Source organism: Vitis vinifera, chromosome 17 (assembly GCF_030704535.1).
Source record: "Vitis vinifera cultivar Pinot Noir 40024 chromosome 17, ASM3070453v1".
In the NCBI taxonomy this organism is placed as follows: domain Eukaryota; kingdom Viridiplantae; phylum Streptophyta; class Magnoliopsida; order Vitales; family Vitaceae; genus Vitis; species Vitis vinifera.
The window spans coordinates 1,657,606-1,679,625 of record NC_081821.1 but is presented as its reverse complement, the minus strand read 5'-3'; the positions used below and the strand labels follow the sequence as shown (position 1 = coordinate 1,679,625).

At 36.8% G+C, this 22,020-nt stretch overlaps 3 protein-coding genes across 4 annotated transcripts; all 3 read left to right on the top strand.

Moving 5' to 3' along the window:
- Positions 1–5,551: 5,551 nt before the first annotated feature.
- On the top strand, positions 5,552–8,609 carry LOC100245683 (RINT1-like protein MAG2L). Its single transcript, XM_002279742.4, has one exon. The coding sequence runs from the start codon at positions 6,136–6,138 to the stop codon at positions 8,512–8,514; it is 2,379 nt and encodes a 792-aa protein (XP_002279778.1). The 5' UTR covers positions 5,552–6,135; the 3' UTR covers positions 8,515–8,609.
- A 1,473-nt stretch (positions 8,610–10,082) lies between these two features.
- On the top strand, positions 10,083–20,491 carry LOC100268000 (ribonuclease J). 2 transcript variants are annotated; one of them, XM_002279762.4, is made up of 17 exons: positions 10,083–10,398; positions 11,139–11,367; positions 11,684–11,807; positions 12,618–12,674; positions 13,079–13,270; positions 13,350–13,427; positions 14,091–14,273; positions 14,403–14,483; positions 15,278–15,343; positions 15,455–15,547; positions 16,422–16,547; positions 17,093–17,206; positions 18,028–18,123; positions 18,208–18,305; positions 18,390–18,838; positions 19,121–19,590; positions 20,003–20,491. In XM_002279762.4, the coding sequence occupies exons 1-17, from the start codon at positions 10,290–10,292 to the stop codon at positions 20,096–20,098; spliced, it is 2,661 nt and encodes an 886-aa protein (XP_002279798.1). In that variant the 5' UTR covers positions 10,083–10,289; the 3' UTR covers positions 20,099–20,491. The 2 variants fall into 2 exon arrangements, with proteins under 2 accessions (XP_002279798.1, XP_010663736.1); XM_010665434.3 differs by lacking the exon at positions 10,083–10,398 and having other exon boundaries at positions 11,251–11,367; positions 11,684–11,793.
- Positions 20,492–20,717: 226 nt separating this feature from the next.
- On the top strand, positions 20,718–21,784 carry LOC100262849 (putative calcium-binding protein CML19). The gene is made up of 2 exons (XM_010665433.3): positions 20,718–20,859; positions 20,978–21,784. The coding sequence occupies exon 2, from the start codon at positions 21,026–21,028 to the stop codon at positions 21,662–21,664; it is 639 nt and encodes a 212-aa protein (XP_010663735.1). The 5' UTR covers positions 20,718–20,859; positions 20,978–21,025; the 3' UTR covers positions 21,665–21,784.
- The last annotated feature ends 236 nt before the right edge of the window (positions 21,785–22,020 follow it).

The window sequence follows — 22,020 nt, the reverse complement described above, 5'->3', positions numbered from 1 at the left end:
CTTTTCACTTGCCAAAACCACTTTGGTAATTTTCCCTACAACCGGCTTCATTCATCCATCAACCCGTGTGCCATTCTCCTTCCTTTCTAAAAAATTCTGGTCCTTCTTTGTATCTTCCCCAAAAAACCATCCTTATTCATCCATTATTTATATTCCGCTTCCACGCCCCGAATCCACCTTTCCAAAAAATAGTGTGGTCCCTTTCCATGAGCATCATCTGCACACCTTCCCATTGACTCCACCTACATGGAAAAATAACAATAAAAAAAAATTCCAAAAAAGAAAGCAAGAATCCATGAAGTCAAAACCATTCCCGTCATTCAAAGTCAAAATTCCTTTCATTAAAATTTCAAGAAGTCCTTAAATCCCAAATAGGAAAATATCAATACATAGATAAAAGGATACATACCTAAAAATAAATAAATAAATGGTAAATATATTTAATAATAATAATAAAAAGAATTAAACTAATGCAACATATAATAATAGTCGAAGTGTCAAACTCAAGCCACCAATAATAATAATAATAAAAACTCATTTCATGCAATTATAAAATAAAATAAATAAACAAAAATACAAATAATAATAATGATGAAATAATATAAATATATCAAAACTCACTTAATCTTAAAAGCAATCAATAAAATAAATAAATAAATAAAACAAGAAAACAAATCTAAGTGAAACTAAACCTTGAAAAGTGTTTAAGTGGGCCTAAGGCCGTGCCTAATGGGCCAAGTGCGTCTAATGGGCCTAAGGTGCACTAAGTGAACCTAAGGTGTCTAAATGGGCCTAGGGTGATGCCTAATGGGCCTAAGGTGCACTAAGTGAACCTAAGGTGTCTAAATGGACCTAGGGCGATGCCTAATGGGCTAAGTGTACCTAAATGAGCCTAAAGTGTCTAAATGGGCCTAGGATGGTGCCTAATGGGCTTAAAGGGCCTAAGTGGGCCTAGGGTGGTGCTTAAGTGTATCTAAGTCTAAATGGGCTACCAGGAGTTGCAATAGAGTTCGATAAATCCCTCAACCATAGTCCCCAAGGTGGCTTAGAGTAGATAGGCTACACGAGTATTAATAGGCCACCAGGGAATTGCTGTAAACGACATGTGCGAGAAAGACAAAATAGAGGGTCTACATTCCTACCCAACCTTTTTATTTCATTCCTCCTTGTGTCTTTGGTTATACTTGTTTTGTTCATACTCTCACACCTAGATAGGACAAACTCTCCGCCAAGGCTACAAAATGCATTTTCTTGGGATACTCTCAACTTCAGAAGGACTATCGTTGTTATTCTCCTGACACTCATCGTTATTTTCTTTCAGCTGATGTCACATTCTTTGAGGACTCTCCATTCTTCTAATCCTCTGAATCTTTTCCCATTTCTGAAGTATTGTCACTTCCCTATCTATCCCCCCCTTTAGATGCGTTCTCTCGTCCTCTTCAGGTTTATCATTGTCAACATTGTGTTGTTGCTCCTCCTCTCTGTTCAGCTGAGGTATTTGATGACTCACCTCCTGTCCCACCGATTTCTCCTACTTCGGCCTTGTCATTTATTGACCATTTGTCTATTGCTCTTCGGAAAGGTAATAGCTCTATTCGTAATCCTCATCATATTTATAATTTTTTGAGTTACCGTCGATTATCTTCATCATATTCTGCCTATGTCTTTACTTTATCCTCTGTTTCTCTTCCTAAGAGCACTAGTGAGGCATTTTCTCATCCTGGGTGGCGACATGCAATGGTTGATGAAATGACTGCTCTGCACTCCAATGGCACATGGGATCTTGTTTCTTTACCTTCTGGTAAATCTACAGTTGGATGTCGTTGGGTCTACACTGTTAAAGTTGATCCGATGGTCAGATTGATCTCCTTAAGGCCCGCTTGGTTGCTAAAGGTTATACTTAGATTTATGGTTGTGACTATGGTGACACCTTCTCTCCTGTTGCCAAGATTGCTTCTGTTCGCTTATTTCTCTCCATGACAGTTATGTGTCTTTGGCCTCTTTATCAGTTGAATATTAAGAATGTTTTCCTTCATGGTGAACTTCTCGAGGAAGTGTATATGGAGCAACCACCTGGTTTTGTTGCTCAGGAGGAGTCTGGTTTAGTGTGCAAGTTCCGCCGCTCTCTATATGGTTTGAAACAGTCTCATCGGGCATGGTTTGGGCGTTTTAGTTCAGTTGTTCAAGAGTATGGAATGCTTCGAAGTGAAACAGATCATTCAGTTTTCAATCATCATAACTCTTCGAGCCAATGCATCTATTTGGTAATTTATGTGGATGACATTGTCATTACAGGTAGTGATCAGGAAGGTATCCAAAGACTAAAGCAACACCTTTTCAACCACTTTCAAACCAAAGACTTGGACAAACTCAAGTACTTTATGGGACTTGAAATAACTCAATCCAGTTCAGGTGTGGTTATCTCACAAAGGAAGTATGCCTTAGACATCTTGGAAGAAACAGGTATGTTAAAATGTAAACCTGTTGACACTTCTATGGATCCAAATGTCAAACTTGTACCATGACAGGGGGAGCCTCTAAGAGATCTTGGGAGATATTGACGACAGGCAAACTGAACTACCTCACCATCACTCGGCCAGACATCTCTTTTCCTGTGAGTGTGGTTAGTCAATTTCTACGGTCACCATGTGACAACCATTGGGATGTTGTGATCCACATTCTTCGATATATTAAAAGAACATCAGGCCAAGGTATGTTGTATGAAGACAGGGACCATACCCAAATTGTTGGTTACACAGATGCAGACTGGACTAGTTCACCCTCAGATCGGCGTTCCACCTCAGGGTATTGTGTTTTTATTGGACGTAACTTAACATCCTGGAAGAGTAAGAAACAAGATGTAGTGGCCAAATCAAGCGCCGAAGCTGAGTATCGAGCTATAACTTTAGCAACATGTGAACTCATATGGTTGAGGCAACTCCTTCAGGAATTGAGATTTGGAAAAGATGAACAGATAAAGTTAGTCTGTGACAATCAGGCCGCATTACATATTGCATCCAATCCAGTCTTTCATGAAAGGACCAAGTATATTGAAGTTGACTGTCACTTCATTAAAGAGAAGATTGCATTAGGGTGTGTTGCTACAAGTTTTGTTAATTCAAATGATCAACTAGTAGACATCTTCACTAAATCTCTCAAAGGTCCTAGGATTAAATACATTTGTAACAAGCTTGGTGCATATGACATATATGCTCCAGCTTGAGGAGAAGTGTTGAATATAATGTATTTATAGTGTACAATCTTTATTTCATTTCTTAATATAGGTCACATATATGGTAGTTAGTTCAACCTAGCCTTGTATATATATTTCTCTATTGTAAGAAGTTAATCATATGAATGAGAATTAAGGTTTTCTCTCTTTCTTTCTCTCTTTCAACATACAACAAACGTCTAAAAGCTATAATAGAAAGAGAGAGATCAACAAAAACCTACATCCCTCTCAAAAGGAATCCAACTAGTCCACAAGTTTTGCTATATATATTAAGGATCGGAATCTAAAAACAACCTAGATCAAGCTCATAGATTACAAAGGAAGGATTATTTTAATCGTTGAATGGATTATTCCTTATTCTCAAAGGATTTTCTATTTTTTTTTCCAAATGGTCTAAAATAAACATAGTGGAGCTACTCGCCATGTTTTTTTCCCTACAAAAGAACCATGTCATCCTAAAAGAGTCTCTCTAATCAAAGATGGAAACACCTAAAGCACACTAAGTAAGGAGAACAAAGATTCCATAAAACCCTTGTCTTAACACAGTGGATAAGAATATGATCAATGGACTTTTCATCTGTCAAATAAAGGAAACACTTGTTTGCGAAAAACTACCCTCTCCTCTTTAAGTAATCTAAAGTTAACAACATCGCCCAAGAAGGCTCCCAAGTGGAAAAACCCACCTTTGGGGAACCCAAGAGTTTCAAATCACATTAGCAGGAAATGACACTGTACTTTTTGACTCTAAAGTCTAGTATAGGGATTTAACATAGAACTTCCCATTTTTTTATCATGTCTAAATCACTTTATCTTTCTTTTCCTTGTACTCACTCCTCCTTTGTAAACTCAAAAGAAAACGCTCCACCAAGTCTACTTCCCAATCATTTAGGAGCCTAGAAAAACGAAAGGCCCAACCAACATTGTCCAACTGATATGTATTGGAAAGCTTGTGAACGGGTTTTAAGATACTTGTGTGGGAGTATTGATCATGGTCTACACATTCAATTTGCTTCCCGGTTAAGTCTCACTAGCTTTTTAGACACCGATTAGTCCAATTGTGTTGATGATCGAAGTTCTACTAGTGGCTTTTGTGTTTTTCTTGGTCTTAACATTATCTCATGGAGTTCACGCAAATAGAAAGTTGATACAAGGTCAAGCACCGAATCAGAATATAGAGCATTGGCTCACACAGCAGCAGAGGTAACCTAGCTACAAGGCTTGCTAAAAGAACTACAAGTATCAAGCTCTTCATGTCTTGTGATATGGCGTGATAACATTGGGGTAGCTTGCATTGCTGCAAATCCAGTTGCACATGCCTGCACAAAACACATCAAAGTAGATGTCCATTTTGCACGTGACAAAGTGTTGCCAAAGCACTTGGATGTTTGGTATGTGCCTATAGAAGACCAAATAGATGATATATTGACAAAACCTTTGTCTATATCTTGATTCAATACTCTTAAGGTCAATTAAGGTCAAGCTCAATGTGAAGGTATCCCCATTTTGCTTGAAGTGGCGTGTTAGACAAAATATTATGAAAGAACAAAATTAGTTTCAAGTTAGTTTTAAAGTTAGCTGAAAAACAAAATTAGTTAGTCATCTATTAGTACTTTATAAACTCTTCTATATAAAGGAAAATTGAGATAGAAGAAATAAGAAGGATATGTTATATTTCTCTTAGAAAATACATCTCCTCTATTATGCCTTGTTTTTGCTCTCTCTACATTATATTTCTCATCCAAACTCCTTAACACCCTTTAGCTTCCATCCAACCACCTTGACGGAGAGATCAAAGATCTTGGAACCAACACCTTCCCCCTCTCGCACCCATTTTATCTCTTACCAATATTAGCAAAAATTTACAGCAATAACTTTCCTTTTTCATACAATGGGAATCTATTGGATGGTGAGTCATTTACTCCATTTGTCAGCAAATGAGTCATTACTCCAAACCGTCTGCATAGCAGATTTTCTGTAACATGGCCCATGGGTCCATCTCTTTATCTACATCGCGGAGGTTCAAACTCCATGGCCCATATGGGTCCGTCTCTTTATTCTACCGAGGTTCAAACTCCAAATCCCGTGTTCACTATGTGACGGCATTACTATCGAGCTAATACGTGGTCTAGATATGATAGTTGGGTTTGAAAAGTTGGACCTTTCTTTAGAATAATGACTGAATTTTGGGTCTGATTGGTCCTTCTTACCAACCATATATATTTTAGCTTTTCTTTTTGTCTTTTTTTTTTCTTTTTCTTTTTTAATACTATGGTTCAAAATAGTTTCTTACATAAAAAATATTGAAAATATTTTTTGTTTAAAAAAAAGTAAAAAGAACATAAGAAAATGTATTTTTTTTGTCATGCAATATGAATTGGGGATGGCTTTGGTAGTTAGTAGTATAAAAAAATGCATATTTTCTTTTGCCAATAGGGGATTTTTTCCGAAACTCATGATAAATTCTCAATTAATAAGATTGAGACAATGGTTCTGAAAACTGGCATATAACGTTTGAAAGGGTCTAATTTTAGGATTTTTTTTTTTTCCTTAGAAAACTGGCATACCATAGGGCCCACACAATAACATCTAATAATTATTTTTTGCACCATGATTCCCAGAAAATGTTCCTCTCCAATATAACAAAATCAGTAATTTCAATAGGTTTCCTTAATGTATTCCTCATAAGGAAGTAAAGTTAGAAAATGTTAATTATGATTATTCTTTTCAAAAATTTTATCCATTTACATTTCTTGCCAATGACTTTATTTAATTTTTTTTTAAATATATAGAATATAATAATAAAGAAAAACAAATCAAATAAATACGAAAACCTGCTCAGAAAAGAAGATTAAAAATCAAGGCCACGCTCAATGGTGACAGTGCAACAGCCTCTGTAGTTGAAAATGGAAGCTCTGGCTCTGCCCAATCCCAGTGAACTCTCTCCTCATCTCCTAGGGTTTCTGGACCATCGTTTTGGAACCCTTGAAGACCTTCTCACCGCCCCTAATCTCGCCGTTGAACTCTCCAAAATCTGTTCCGATTTGGACGCCGATCTCTCAGCCTTTCACCGGAACCTCAAAACCCTCATTGCCTCATGGACTCGCCGCTCGATTGCGGCGAAAACCGCCGTTCTCAGGCTCAACTATCGGTTGCAGAACCTCGGAGTTTTGGCGTCCCAGAACGACGTCGTTTTGAGCCAGGACCTCCCGCGTCTCGCCCGTGAACTGCTGCGAGTCGAGGCTGTTCGTGGGTACGCGGAGACTGCTCTGAGGTTGGAGGCGCTGATTGGGGATCTCGAGGACGTGATTTTCACGGAAAATGTTGCGGGTACTGTGAAGCAGGAGAGAGTGATCGGAGCTGTGAAGATCGTCGCTGATATCGATTCGGTATTGGCAAATGTCGCTGAATTTCAACCTCGGTGGCGAAGGCTTCTGAATTCAGTGGATGATAGAGTGGAGAAAGCTTTGAGCATTCTCCGGACGAGAGTTGTTGCGAGTCATAGAACTCTTCTTTCTTCATTGGGATGGCCGCCGAAGCTTTCGGTTTCGAAAATCGAAAATGGAGGAGTCTCGGCGATTCCGAATCCTCTGATGCTGATGAGAGGAGAGAAAAGGGAGAGTTATTCTCAGAGCTTTGTGGCTCTCTGTGCTTTGCAGCATGTGAGGGAAAAACGACGTCATAGTGATGATCTGGGGTTCAAAGCAAAGCTTTGGGCCATTGATGAACTGGTATCTCCTATTGCATCCAGAATTGAGTACCATTTCTCGAAGTGGGTTGATCAACCCGAGTTTATTTTCGCTCTTGTGCGTAAGATTACAAGCGATTTCGCTGTGGGTGTGGAAGAAGTCTTGCAGCCTCTGATTGATGAGGCTAGATTGGTGGGTTGTAGTGCCAAAGAAGCTTGGGTGTCCGCAATGGTGCAAATGCTTTCTGGGTTTTTGGGACACAGAGTATTCTCTGTTCTTGCTCAGAGGTACAAGGAGAAAGAGAAGAAATTGGAGGTTGGGTCTTCTTGGCTTCATTTGATTGACCTGATCGTTGCTTTCAATAAACAAATGCAATCACTTGTAAATTCAGAAAGTTATCTTCTAGCATCTGAGCTTGATAGGTTTGAAGGGTTCTCAGGGGGTTTATCTGTGTTGTCGATAGTCTGTGATAGGCTTGATTGGCTTAATATTTGGGCCAAGATTGAGCTCAGGGATGCTTGGAAGAAACTAAAAGCAGAATTGAAAGAGGACAGAGCTTGGTTAGTTGAAAGCAAGAAGGGAGTTGATGTTCTTACTAACAAAGAAACCGAGCGATTTCTTTTGTCTACTAGGGAAGACCATAGGGCTCCGGTAATTGCAGAATCCGCTCTTAAAATGGCCTGGGAAATGATTGATCGAGGCCAAACCCTACCTGCCATTTTACCACGAATCCAGTTTATCAGGTCCACTGCAGCCAGATTTTTGTGGTACTTTCTCAATGTACTGCTGTTGAGATGGAAGGGAACAGACTTATCTCCTGAGAATCCTGATGATGAGACACTAATGAGAGCCTGTGGATTGATCAATGCTGCAGGATATTGTGAGTTTAAACTGCAGCAATGGAGCGATGATGTGAACTTTTTGGAGATGAAAATGGCTGAGACAGAATCAAAGAACCCTGTTAAAGACAACACTAATGATCATAGTTGCTTCTTTGATGAAGAAATCAAGAGCTTGGATGAGCTCGAGACTAATTGGCTTATGGAGATAGTTGCTAATCTTCTTCGCCAGTTTGAGTTGCTTTCCTGGGAATACATGGAAAACCTGAAACATTTTGACCAAGAGCAAAACCGTTTTTGTCCAACTACAACTTCAGCAGCCATGGATTTGGCTATATCCCATGATCTTATCGAGGCATTGGATGCTTTGAGGAGTCAGCTTCTTGTTATAGAGAGGAGTCTCAATCCAAGAGACTTCTTGGATCTATGGAGGAGTGTTGCAGAGGGGCTCGACCATTTTATCTTTAGCAGTATCTTTGGAATTGATATTGGATTCTCCGAAGAAGGTGTTAATCAGATTGGAGCTGATATGAGGGCATTGTTCTCTGTTTTTCAGCCGTTTTGTGCCCGGCCTGAAGCATTTTTCCCTTGTATTAGAGATTCTCTTAGGCTACTAGAGATGGATAAGGGAGAGGTGAAGTATTTGCAGGCAGTTTTGTCCAGTGATGAAAATAGAATAAAATGCTTGAGATCTTGTGGAATTTCACACGTATCTTTTGGTCAAGTTGAGAAAATTCTAAGGAATAGAAAGTTTTGAATTTGATCTTAGTAGGAAACTAGGGATTGTTCCTCTTTTCAAAGTTCAATTCATTATTGCTCAAATACATCTCATTAGTGACATTTTTTTGCTGCAATGGTCATTCTACCAAAGCAAGACAAAGATTGATCTCATTGCTCTTTGGTTATGTTTGATAAGCGGGTATAAGAGATGAGAATGAGAACTCTGATCGTTCTCGTTTGAACCAAAATTTTTTCTGGGGATTTTATTTCCTTTCTTCTTTAATTCACATTTCTACTTCCAGATGATGAAGATGGTCTTGTTGGTGCCTGTAAAGTTTGGCATTAGGAGTTATTCGAAGAGTCACTAGTAGCCAAACGGGAAGACCTCTTATTTAGCATTTTAATGGTGGATAGAAGGGAGATAAAACCAATGGATAGAACACAACTATCGTTTAAAATCAATTTACCCAACTGGTTTCATTATTTTACATTCCAATCTTATTCTACTTCATAATTTGGTCTCATTGTTTCATATCTCAATCTCATAAATTTGTTAACTAATTTAAAGGTCCAAATTTTACTATACACTTGAACGGCCCATATTCAAAATTCAGTATGGTACCAAATTGGTAAGATAGGTTCTTCCTTAAAAACCATTTTGTTAAGGTACTATGAGTGCGTTTGATAATGATTTTGATAAATGTTTCTAATATTTTTAATATTTAAAAAATAAAAATTTTCAAGTGTTAGAAAGGTACTTTTTAAAATTATTGTCAAATGCATTCTAAGAGTGCGTTTAAAAATGATTCTATAAAGCGTTCCTAACATTTTTAACATTTTAATAATGAAAATTTTTAAGTATTAAAAATATTAAATCATTTTTTAGAATCACTACCAAATGGGTTCTATATTTGTTGCATTTTGTTATGGTACCAAATTGGTAAGACAATTTTTCCTTAAAAACAATTTGGCTATAATACATATTTGGTATAGATTTTTCGAAAATTGGTTTTTTTTCCGCGACTATAAGCTATCATTCAAGCATTAAAATTGTAGGAGAGATCCCTTTTTAATTATGCACATACCTAATTCCTTTAATAACAATAATTAAATCTTTGAAAATCAATCCTAATTATTAAATTTCATATAATTAAATGTTTGAAAATCAATATTAATTATCAAATATTAACAAATATTATTAAATTTCAACCTAAAATATATTTTTTGAAAATACGGGTTTATTTGGTAATGGTTTTTAGACCAATTATGAAAAATAAAAAATTTAAACACACATAAATTTTTGTTTGGAGATTCAAATATAAAAATATTTTTTTTGAATTTATTTTTCATAAAGATTCATAAAATATTATCCATCGTTTTAATTGTTATTTAGAACACCCTGAACAAAATTGAAAAGTTATTAATCTTATTTAAAATAATATTTTTTTCCTACAAAAGTTTTGCTAAACATATTTTCTAATCTATAAAATTATTTTTTATTTTATGGAATAGAAAATTTTGTTCCAAACGGGCCCTAAAATTTCTCAGGCACTTGAGAGCACGCACGTGGGGTGGGAGTGGCCTGTTATCCTTCTTGCTTTTCCTCGATAAGAAAGATATTTCCGGTCCTCACAAAAATCCCCTGAGACTCACTCTCACACTATTTCCCGCTCCAAGCCACTGCGATTCCCAGCCCTCCATTTCTAGGGCTTTGTTTCTTCCCTTGAAACCTCTCTCCATACGGGAACTTCTAGGGTTTTTTTTTTTTTTCATACGCTTTCTTGCAGACCAAACAAAATTGTTGCAGAATACATGGCTGCTTTTAGTGCACTTTCTAGCTGTCCGTACACTCTCCCTTACCGGCCAAAACCTAGCAACCGTTCCATTTTGTGCCGTATGGGCTCTGCTCCCACTTCTGTAGGTAATGTGAAAGTCGATTTATTGGTGAGAGAAAAATGGAGGCAACAATGTGAAAGTTGGAGTTTTTGAATCTTCTTGTGGTTTTAGGTTTTTCGGATTATAAATAGTGAGAAGTAGGGGATTTTTAAGTTTGGTTTTCCCGGCGACCAAACAGGAGGGGAAGCAATTTGAATAGAAGTTTTGTTATTGCATTTTCGCGTGCTGTTGTGGTGCTCAGTGAACTGTCTTTCTTGTTTGTTTGATTGTTCAGTTTTCTATTGATGTGAACTAGCTTCTCTCAGCTGAATCCACCGGATAAGGATTATTATCTGCCCTTCTGTTTGGCTTCTGGGAAAATGGAGGAAAAGAAAAAAAGAAGTTAAAAATGATTATTTTTTCTGTTGTTTTGGTCAAAGAAAAATTGGAAGATTTGGAACTTATTTCAACTCGGTCCGGTAGTTGTATTAGGTTAGTTGAATGGAGGTGGATAGTTTCTAGGGTCACAAGTGACCGAAAATACAAGATTCAATACATTTGGTTTGTTTTATTATTCTAGAAAATAATTGCCTATCAAAAAAAGAAAAAAAGAAAAAAAAATTATTCTACAGAACAAACCTTATCCATAAGTTGTATTGTCTTTACTTTTCTTCACGTATTAAATGATTTCTTGAATTGAGTTGTTCTATGTAATTTTCAGCTGTCAAGCTTCTTATTCATCTCATTATATGTTGATGGTTTGTTATACTATCTGCTCCGTTTTAGGTACAAGTGTATCTAAAGTACCTCGCAAGAGATCACGAAGAATGGAAGGGGTTAAAAAAAGCATGGAAGACTCTGTTCAGCGCAAAATGGAGCAGTTCTATGAAGGGTCCGAAGGCCCACCACTCCGTGTTCTTCCAATAGGTGGTCTGGGTGAAATTGGGATGAATTGCATGCTTGTTGGGAATTATGATCGATATATTTTGATTGATGCTGGTGTCATGTTTCCGGAGTAAGTTTTAACAAACCAGCCTGTTATAGTTTATGACATTGAGTGATTGTTATGTCAAATGCTCGTTCTCCACTTTGATAGCCAAACAAGGAATTTTTTTGTGCAATCTCTTGCAAACTATTGTTGCAGATTTAACCTCTGTTTAAGGGCATACTGATTTCCTCTTTATGATCTTTAGCTACAAGTTCAGGATCTAATTTTGTTTGGTCAGGCATGAAAGCAATATGCAGTTTTTCAATTGTATTTTGCACTACTTACCAATTATGTTGCTGAACTTGTTGTATTGACCCTGGATCATGTGTAACTTGTATTTCAGCTATGATGAGCTTGGTGTTCAGAAAATTATACCTGATACCACATTCATCAAGAAATGGAGCCACAAAATTGAAGCAGTGGTCATAACACATGGTCATGAAGATCACATTGGTGCGTTGCCTTGGGTAAAGTTTCCTTCCACTTCTTGCAATTGTCATTTCAACTGGATATCTCTCTCTTTCTCTCTTTCTCTCTCTCTCTCTCTCTCTCTCTCTCTCTTTCTCTCTCTCTCTGTACATATATATATACACACCAGCATCAGCGTAGCACAAAGACATGAAAGGCCATCCTACTATCATATGGCTCCATAATGCTACTTCATATTAAAATGAGATAAATCTCAGAGAGATTAAATTTTCCAGTCCACCAAAGTTTCCACATTTGTTTATAGGCAAGTGAAAATGTAACAAAAAGCGCCTAATGGAGAAGAGGTGCACCGCACCCTATTTTCACTGGGGTATACAAGACACTGGAATTTTATTCATATTTGTAGAGATGTAGAAGTTTTAGGTGTTATGTCCATTTAATATACTTGATACTTATTAGATAACAAACATCTGCCTCGTTTAATGTAGTATCCTTCCATAGACACGTGATCAAAAGACTTGTTGACTGAAATATCTACTCTATAAGGTCCAAAAATGTTGATGAGCTCACAAGCTATCCACAAAAGTAAAAAAGTGAAATGATTTTGCTGAAATCCAGAAAAGCTAAACAATTGATAGTAGCCCTGAACTAAAATCATTCCTGAATAATGTATTCAACTATTTATTGATCTAGGATTCTTCAGGAAATTTGCAGTCAGTGGAGCTGCATCATTTAATTTGGTTGTATGGATTAGTGAATGCCTCATTAATGTTATCTTTCGAGTATTTTGCCCCTAGTGTGTTTTTGTCAACTCATTGTTGTCACTTGTTTCATCTCTATTTGAGCAGGTTATCCCAGCTTTGGATTCCCATACGCCAATATTTGCATCATCTTTCACAATGGAGGTAGGTGGTGTTGTTTTTCAAATTTATGTTCCTTTTTGTTTTTAAAAATGTTTCATTTTTTTAGGAAGACACCCATGTTAAAATACAAAGAAGAATGGCTGAAGAAAAGTTACAAATACACACACACACATTATGGGATTCACTATTGCAGTCTTGGCCTCTAGTGCTAATCCTTCTCTGAAGAAAAGTTACGAATACACACACATTTTAAACTTGACATAAACAAATAATATTTTTTTCCAAACGCCAATCCTTGTCTTTCTCTTTTTGATTGTTTTAATGCCTGCTATACACGATCGTGTTAGATGCTTGCGTGATCAAGAAGCCAACACAGGGTGTATCTTGGTATTTGTAATTTCTTCATCTTGGTTCGGAAACATGATATTCTATTTCTTTCTTAACAGCTTATTAAAAAGCGTTTGAAGGAGTTTGGAATCTTTGTTCCATCTAGGCTTAAGGTGTTTAGAACAAGGAAGAAATTCATTGCTGGTCCATTTGAAATAGAGCCTATCAGGGTCACCCACTCTATTCCTGATTGTTGTGGATTGGTTATACGCTGTGCTGATGGTACAATTCTTCATACTGGGGACTGGAAGGTAACTTTACATGTAATGATATATTCTCCTCTTACCTACATTCATTTATTAAACTACATTGGATGTTTACATTCAACAGATTGATGAGTCCCCCTTAGATGGGAAAGTTTTTGATCGTGAAGCTCTAGAGGAACTCTCAAAAGAGGGAGTAACTTTGGTAAGTCTGCTTGATCTACATATTATAGTCTACCCATATGTCATAGGAGGGCACCATCATTTTCGTTCCTTCTGTTAAGAGAGAGAGAGAGAGATGTTGTTTGGGTTGGGGGTGTTTGTTGTTTCAGTTGCATTTAAAATCATGAAGGGGAATGTGTAATAGCTTTTGTCATTTTTAAGATTGTAGTATGTGTTTTGATACAAAGTTTTTTATTGTGCTGCAAACATGAAAAAACCCACATTTTCTAGAACCATCTTATGAACATTTTTTTTTTGATAGGCAAAGGCACAGAAGAAGGATATATTAATAAGAACCATCTTATGAACATGCTATTCCATTGTGCCAAATCCAGCCACAATTTAGTGTTATTTTGTTTTTTGTCCTTAGGGTTTAGGGTTTGAGAGCTTTACACCAAGCACTTGCATGGAAATCTGGATTCATTATATTTCTTGCCAGTTGAGTCCTCAAGGAGTATCTTGTCTTTCTTGGCTTACTGCATCTTTCAATTCCTATGTTTTCACTATGATATTTACCTAGAGCATCGAGCTTTAGTTCTATCATGGATATAATCAACCGCAATATGAATTTATAATTTTCATTTGAAATGTTCTTAGAAAAATGAAGCAAACATGAAATTGATCAATAAATTCACTATGCTTTCAGATGATGAGTGACTCAACCAATGTACTCTCCCCTGGAAGGACAATTAGTGAGAGTGTTGTAGCAGATGCACTATTGAGACATATTTCATCTGCTAAAGGAAGGGTTATAACTACTCAGTTTGCATCAAATATACATCGCCTTGGAAGTGTGAAAGCTGCAGCTGATTTAACAGGCAGAAAGTTGGTATGTTTTCTCCAGCTTTTCTACATGTCATACTATGGTTTCTTTTCCATGTTTAGAAGTCTTTGCACCTTACAATTTCACTAAGAGAATATGCATCCTGGCTTTATGATATTCTGGCCACTGTATTAGGTGTTTGTTGGTATGTCCTTGAGGACATATCTGGATGCAGCATGGAAGGATGGGAAGGCACCAATTGATCCATCGACATTGGTAATAACCGTTGACACTTCTTTCCCATTTCGGTTGTTTCTCCTGTGTAGTTTTCAATGCTCATCTGCTAGGTGTTATTTTGAACTAGGGTGTCCACCTTAGAGATATCCACTAGTTGATCCCAGTCTTCATGTAGCAAGTGTAGTCCTCCTTAAGGCATTGCACAAACTTGTAAGGGCCACCCCCTTAGTTAACATATCTGCAAACTGATCCCCATTCTTCATATATCGAATACAAAATCAAGCCCAAGCTAAGCTTCTCTTTGATGAAGTGTCTAGCAATTTCAGTATGCTTCATCCTGTAACAATGCAACCCATGCATTTTCTAGATTTTCTATTGACATCTTTAGTTAGAGTAGCTCTTGCACATCTTTCTCCAACTCTCCACTTGGAAAGCATTCTTCATGCCAAATAGCTATTAGAGACCAACCAAAATTTCCTGGCAGAGAAAGCAAAACACAAAATGAAATTCATCTTTGATACCAGGGTAATGTCCCTGGTAGACAATCCCATATGTTTGAGTGAAACCCTTGGCTACTAATAGGCACAATCATATTTTATACCATGGTCAATATGTATGGCTTCGGTAGTGCGACTGTTATCTGCAAAAGTTGTAGTTAGAATCTGCATATCTGTGGCTGATATATTTCATAGTCTTTGAACTCCGCAACCGTGTTCTGTTTGTTCTTATTTTGATTATATGCAACTAGAGTATGACATGTTGCTTCATATTGTCCAATATTCATCAATCCCATTGTAGTCTGTTCACTTTCTTATTTTTCATTTATTATATAGGTGAAAGTGGAAGATATTGATGCCTATGCTCCAAAGGATTTGCTTATTGTCACAACTGGCTCTCAAGTAAGTAATCTAGATGGTCAGCAACTGTATAATTCCATAGACCACAATAATTTTCTTTGGCCACTTTAGCTAGAATATGACCATGTATGACCATGTATGCTGTTGTGTCAGGCAGAACCACGTGCTGCTCTGAATCTTGCATCATATGGAAGTAGCCATTCCCTCAAATTGAGCAAGGAAGATATAATTTTATATTCAGCCAAGGTGAAACCAAAAGCAGTATTCATGAAGAATTTTCTTTATTATCTTTTCCTGGCGAAATACTTTCTGCTTGTCATTTTGGAAATTATAGTTTTTGAATGGTTGCACACCAATCAACTGAATAAACATGTCATCAACTTGTCATAAAATTGGTTCAGGTTTTTATTTATCTTTTCTTTAGCCTCTTTGGAATATTTCCTGCATTTAATCTCAGATCAGAAAGTAGGGAGTGGAAGTTGATTTGTGATTTTTCTGCTTGATTTCTGTCTGCTGCTTGATATTGGATTGAACTGATCCTGATTACTTTAATGATGTAGTTGAAGCTCCTTAGAGAATTGGTAATGTCACATTGTTGATATGAGTTTGTTTTTGGATAAACCATATGTTTAAAGTGCCAAACATGTATATTTCCTGTGTACTTTGGAATGCTTTCTTTGGCGTTTCTTTTTAATATATTGCTTCTATTTACCCATCAAAAAAATAAATAAATGTTTAAAGTGCCAAACATCATGCATGGTTGCTTGCTGAAGAAAGTAAGAAAGAGCCTCACCATGCAGACGTACGGCCTATCACAACACTTCTTTTTTTCCCCCCTTTCTAGTTTGAACTATTTCTTGCTGCTATCTCCCATGTTGGCCATGATCTTATTTCATACTTAGATAACATAAACATTGAAGCTTCAATTTGAAGTATTGCTTGTTCTTTATCTGTTCGGAGATGACTACTTCAATTTGTTAGTAGTATGAAACCTTTCCTTTGCTTTTGGTTTCTAAATCTTTGAGGTTAGATCTTCGAGGATCTATTAATTTGATTAGCTTCTTAGTTTCTTGCTGCAATTAATTAAACTGTAAGCTTCATCATTCATTCTACCTTCCAGGTAATCCCGGGTAATGAAACTCGTGTAATGAAGATGCTAAACCGCGTATCAGAGATTGGATCAACTATCATAATGGGTAAGAATGAGGGGCTGCACACTTCTGGTCATGGATATCGTGGAGAATTGGTAAGCTTTCATTACTAATGAATATCATTTTTCATTCTGTTCCTTTCTATTCTATCATATTTTTATTAATTGAATCCCTTTTACATTAATTTGAAGAAATAAATTTAAAGGAGGAAAATTCAGATTCTGAATCATTATAATCTCATTGGTGGTAGATGTGTAGAGGTCTTCCCCCTGGTTTTCTGTTGTTGCACATGAGAGGCAAAAAACAAAAAAAGCAGATTTGTTACTGTCTTCCTGCATGATTCTTTTTTTTTTTTTAAATAATATATGAATTTGTTTTTCTTTATATTTTCTTACTGATGATTAAATAAACAATGCCATGAGAATCAGTTTCTATTTAAATAGAGCCAATGAGTGAACTGGATATGTCCATGGATAAGAACTAATCAAGTTTTGTCAGACGTTTAGTTTGGGATGATCTCTGTTCTTGAGGAGATCAACTCATAGTTTTGATACGTGGGCAGGCTTATCTTAATATTTTTTAGATCTATAATTATATTCTTCTTTAAGTAAAAATCTAAAAGTTAAATATATTTTTGAAGGAGGAAGTACTCAAGATTGTGAAGCCACAACACTTCTTACCCATTCATGGAGAACTCTTGTTCCTGAAAGAGCATGAATTGCTTGGAAAATCAACTGGCATTCGTCACACTACAGTAAGTTAGTATTTTCTTTGTGTATTTGGATTGTTTTAGATGAGATACCATTTACTTGGTTTGTTTCAACAGCCCCAGCTCTGAAAATTGGGATTAATTTTTGAGCTGATATGAACACGTTGTTGGAGTTGAACTTGAATCACATCATCAAGTGTGCAGTCAACTACACAAGTTACTATGTCTAACTAAATGTTGTCTAAGCTTGGACAAAATTAGGTCTGAAATTCTTAGTTGATTGGGTTTCTTATCAAGTCCACATTATGGATGGCCTCAGTTGAACTGAATTTTGAGAAACTTGTCACATGGGGAGTTATTACATAGTCGACATTCCTTTTCTTTCCTTTCTTTCCCCATTGTCTTGCTAATTCCATATGAATGTTATTTTGATGCTGGGTTGCATCCTCTGCACAATGGGCTTCATTTCACATTATGATATGTTCATAGTCAGCAGCTTAATGAAGGCAGCAAAGATCTCCAGAGATGGAATTGTCTCCCCCTCTGATGATAGAACCTCCTTATAGGAAGACGAAGGGTTCTTTTTTTCTTTTTATCCCTGAGAACAATGTGAAACCAACAGCTGCCATCTAAATAAGAAAGGATCAAATTATGGTAAATGCCGGTAATGGAGTCACTTGGACAAGGGGATAGTATTCCAAAGGTTCCAATATAAACAGCACAACTTTACTTCCTGGTGTAATTGCTTTGGGAGATGCATACAACAAATATGTACTGATTAGGATTTAATTTGATGCTATAATATGAAAATTTTGAAGTGACTGTCATGATAGAAAGCTAAATGCACTTACATATAATACCATCAGGTTATAAAGAATGGGGAGATGCTTGGAGTTTCACACTTGAGGAACAGAAGAGTTCTGTCTAATGGTTTTATTTCCCTTGGGAAGGAGAATTTGCAGGTTGGTGATTTGTGAAGGTTTCCTTTCTGTTTATTTTAAGAAGTGCAGTAGAAAATTCCAATAAACCAATTTTTTAAATTGCAGTTGATGTATAATGATGGGGATAAAGCATTTGGTACGTCAACTGAACTTTGCATTGATGAGAGACTAAGAATTGCATCAGATGGTATTATCGTAATCAGGTAATCTTCAAATTTTTTTTTTTTTTATCAATAAAACATATTTTCGTTATCTGTGTTGGTTTCATCCTAATTCTCTTGGTACAGCATGGAAATATTACGCCCTCAAGTTGTAGATGGTGTAACTGAAAAAAGCTTAAAAGGGAAAATAAGAATCACCACACGATGCTTATGGCTTGACAAAGGGAAACTTCTAGATGCACTCCACAAAGCTGCCCATGCCGCACTTTCTAGCTGCCCAGTGAATTGTCCTTTAGCTCACATGGAAAGGACTGTGTCTGAGGTGTTGAGGAAGATGGTAAGGAAGTATAGCAGTAAGAGGCCTGAAGTTATTGCAATTGCTATTGAAAACCCATCAGCGGTTCTTGCTGGCGAGCTCAATGCAAGACTATCTGGAAAGTCGCATGTTGGTTTTGGCGCATCAGCACTAAGAGAAGTTGTTGATGAATATCCTAAAAAGAGACGGATGAACAGGATGCAAGAGGAGGCAGGTGGCCATATACAGGTAGAGAACACTTCACAACAAGATTTAAAAGGTGAGTTTTGTTTTTGGAGTTCCTTAGGCTATGTTTGGTTCCTGTAAAATAATTTTCTTATGCTTGGTTTCATCATAAAAAATAAAAAATAAAATCAAATATAATTAAAATTAATTAGAAACATATACCTTTTAAAATTTTTTATTTTTTACATAAAAGAGGAAAAATAAGTAAAATGAGTTTGCAATGACATAAAAATAATTTATTGATTTTAAATTTATTTTTTATTTTTCTTCACTTTTTCTTTCCTTTATATATAAAAATAATTTGTCACATTTTTAGGTGATGATGGTGTTGAAGTCCAACGATTACTATCTGAGGAAGAAACGAATTCTTCAAGTTCCAATAGTGCAGAAATATTTTCTCCTGATTCTGGGGACACTGAAGATTTCTGGAAATCATTCATTGACTCATCATCACCTGTTGACCAATTAATGGAAGACAAAATCAGTTTTGTTCCACAAGGCTATCCAATGGAGCTCAAGAAAGATTCTGAAATCAGAGAAGTTGACTCTTCTGAAGTGCCAAAATCTCAACCGAAGTCTCCCAAGCCCATGAAACGAAACAAATGGAAACCTGAAGAGGTTAAGAAACTTATTAGCATGCGTGGGGAATTGCATAGCAAATTCCAAGTTGTGAAAAGGCGAATGGCTCTCTGGGAAGAGATAGCTACAAACCTGTTGGCTGATGGAATCGATCGAACTCCAGGGCAGTGTAAATCCTTATGGACATCTCTGGTTCAGAAATATCAGGTTTGAGCTCTTCTCAGTTTCTTGAGTTGATGGCATTTTACATTTCAGTTTTTATTAATTATGGTGTATCAATAGTTAATCAGGATAGAATATTAGATATCACGGTTTTGGTCTTCAATAAAGACAAAAATCGTTGTAGTTTTGGATTTGATTTCATTGCCTTGGCAATTTGTCCAACGCATGATATCCAGTTTTGGATTCTAACTAGAAACAAAATTGTACTGAAACCAAAATTGAGAAGTTTGTACGGTAGAGACAGTGACAGAGTGCCATTTTCTTTAGGACCTTCATTGGTTCTCATCCTTTCATGGTCTCACTCTGCCTTAATGTCACTCGTGTAACTCGGGAATTTACTTCTCATTCCTCCCTTTTTAGCAATATTGTCATTAACTTCCTTATCTTTTGTCAACAGGAAATCAAGGGTGATAAGAAAAGCAGGAAAAGTTGGCCACACTTTGAGGACATGAATGAAATTTTATCTGATTTAGAGCCAATGGCACCAAAATGAGTGGAAGAAACAACTCGCCTCAGAATTTTTTTTGAAGAGCTTTGGTCAACAATATCTAATGGAATGAAAGGCTTGGATGACTATGAAAAACATGATGCCTTGATCAGAAACAGATTTTGTATCTGGCACCAATATGGAAGGCACAAACAAGAAATGAATTGATCTTGTAACCCTTAGCTCCACTATAATTTGGTCTATCAGATGGACCAGGACATGGATTTTCCATCATGGATAAGTTTCTTCCTCTTGCTTTGTTTTATAGATTTTTTGTAGTATAGGAAATTTTATCCGGGTTTTGGGCCAATGTTTACCAGGTTGGGACAGATCAGAAGTTTCCCCCATTGTTTCCTTGGATTTTCCTTTTTGATAATAAAGTATATGGATTCCAAAATACTTCCCGATAGCTGTACGGATTTTAAGTTATACATCTAATGTTTGTAATTTTAAATCTTTAGCCATAAAAATACCTGACCCAGAAATCTGCAGATCTTCAGCAACGTGCTTTGATGTCCTATCCTAGAAGTTGATTCTTTCCATTCCTCTATTCTGGATGTGGTTGAACTGCAGACATGGTCAATGAAGGGTGTAATTGACCTTATCATAATTCGTTTAATTGTATTTCTATGTTATCATTTCATGCTTTTCCTTTAATAAATACATGTTTTGATGGCGTTCTTATTGGAGCCGGCCTTCGTAGCTTCCAGTGCTTTTCATGTGCAGGTAGGTGTTCAATTTATTTCTTGGCAGCAGGTCGGCAAATGGTGGGTTCCCTACCATTATAATTTTATAACTCTTTCTGGGTTTCCTTGACTCTTACCTTTTCCTTTACGTTTATTCTTCTATCAGACTTTGACCCTGTGCCACTCCATTGTTTAATAGATGGCGGTTGGTGACAGTTAATTGCATTCTAGACAGTTCGAGCCAGTCATGTCTTCTATGGCAGGTCAGCCACGCTCTCTCCTTTATTTAATATTCATCCACAGTCTGTACCATTCAAGAGACGCGGTCACTAGGCATATAAATCAAAAGCTTATTGAAATTCAGAGACTCGTATTCTCTCTTCTAGTTCATCTGTATAGCCTCGCGAGGAAAGATCGACTTCAGCTTCATTCAGATTCCAGATTTTGTCATAAGATGAAGAGAGATGTTCAATTTGAGCAGGTTTTTAACCAATTTGATGAAGATCATGATGGTAAGCTATCTCCTTCCGAGCTTACGCGTTGTGTTGGCTTGATTGGCGGTGAGCTGCCACTGAAGGAAGCAGAAGCTGTCGTGCAGCAGCTGGATTCGGATGGAGATGGGTTGCTGAGTTTGGAGGATTTTATCAGATTGATGGAAGGAGAAGGGGGGGAGGGAGAAGAAGAGAAGATGAATGAATTGAGAGAGGCTTTTGGGATGTATGATATGGATGGTTGTGGGTTTATCACACCCAAGAGCCTCAAGAGGATGCTGAGCAGACTGGGTCAGAAAAAATCGGTGGATGAATGCAGGGTGATGATTAATCAGTTTGATCTGAATGGTGATGGTGTGCTTAGCTTTGATGAGTTCAAAGTTATGATGCTATAATCTTTGTATGTCTTTGTATGTACAACCTGAATAAAAGTGAAAAAAAAAAATTATTTTTTAATTAATGTGAAGTCAGATGTCCTGAATTTGACTGTCTGTCTTTTAAGTGGTAAGGTAAAAGAACGGGAGTTTGGGTTCAAAATGGTCTCTTTTGCCATAGAAATATATGTTTGGTGTGTATTTTAAAATATTTTGTTTAAAATGGTATTTTTCTCACATGTTTTGATCCAAGGCTTTTAGTACTGCAAATGGTGCTTTGACGAAAAGATCATGCACGAGAGCGTAAGCCCCGTTCAGTTGGATCCAAATCCTTCCTCAGAAACCCCAAGATCCACACGTGCCTCAGCCCACGGGTT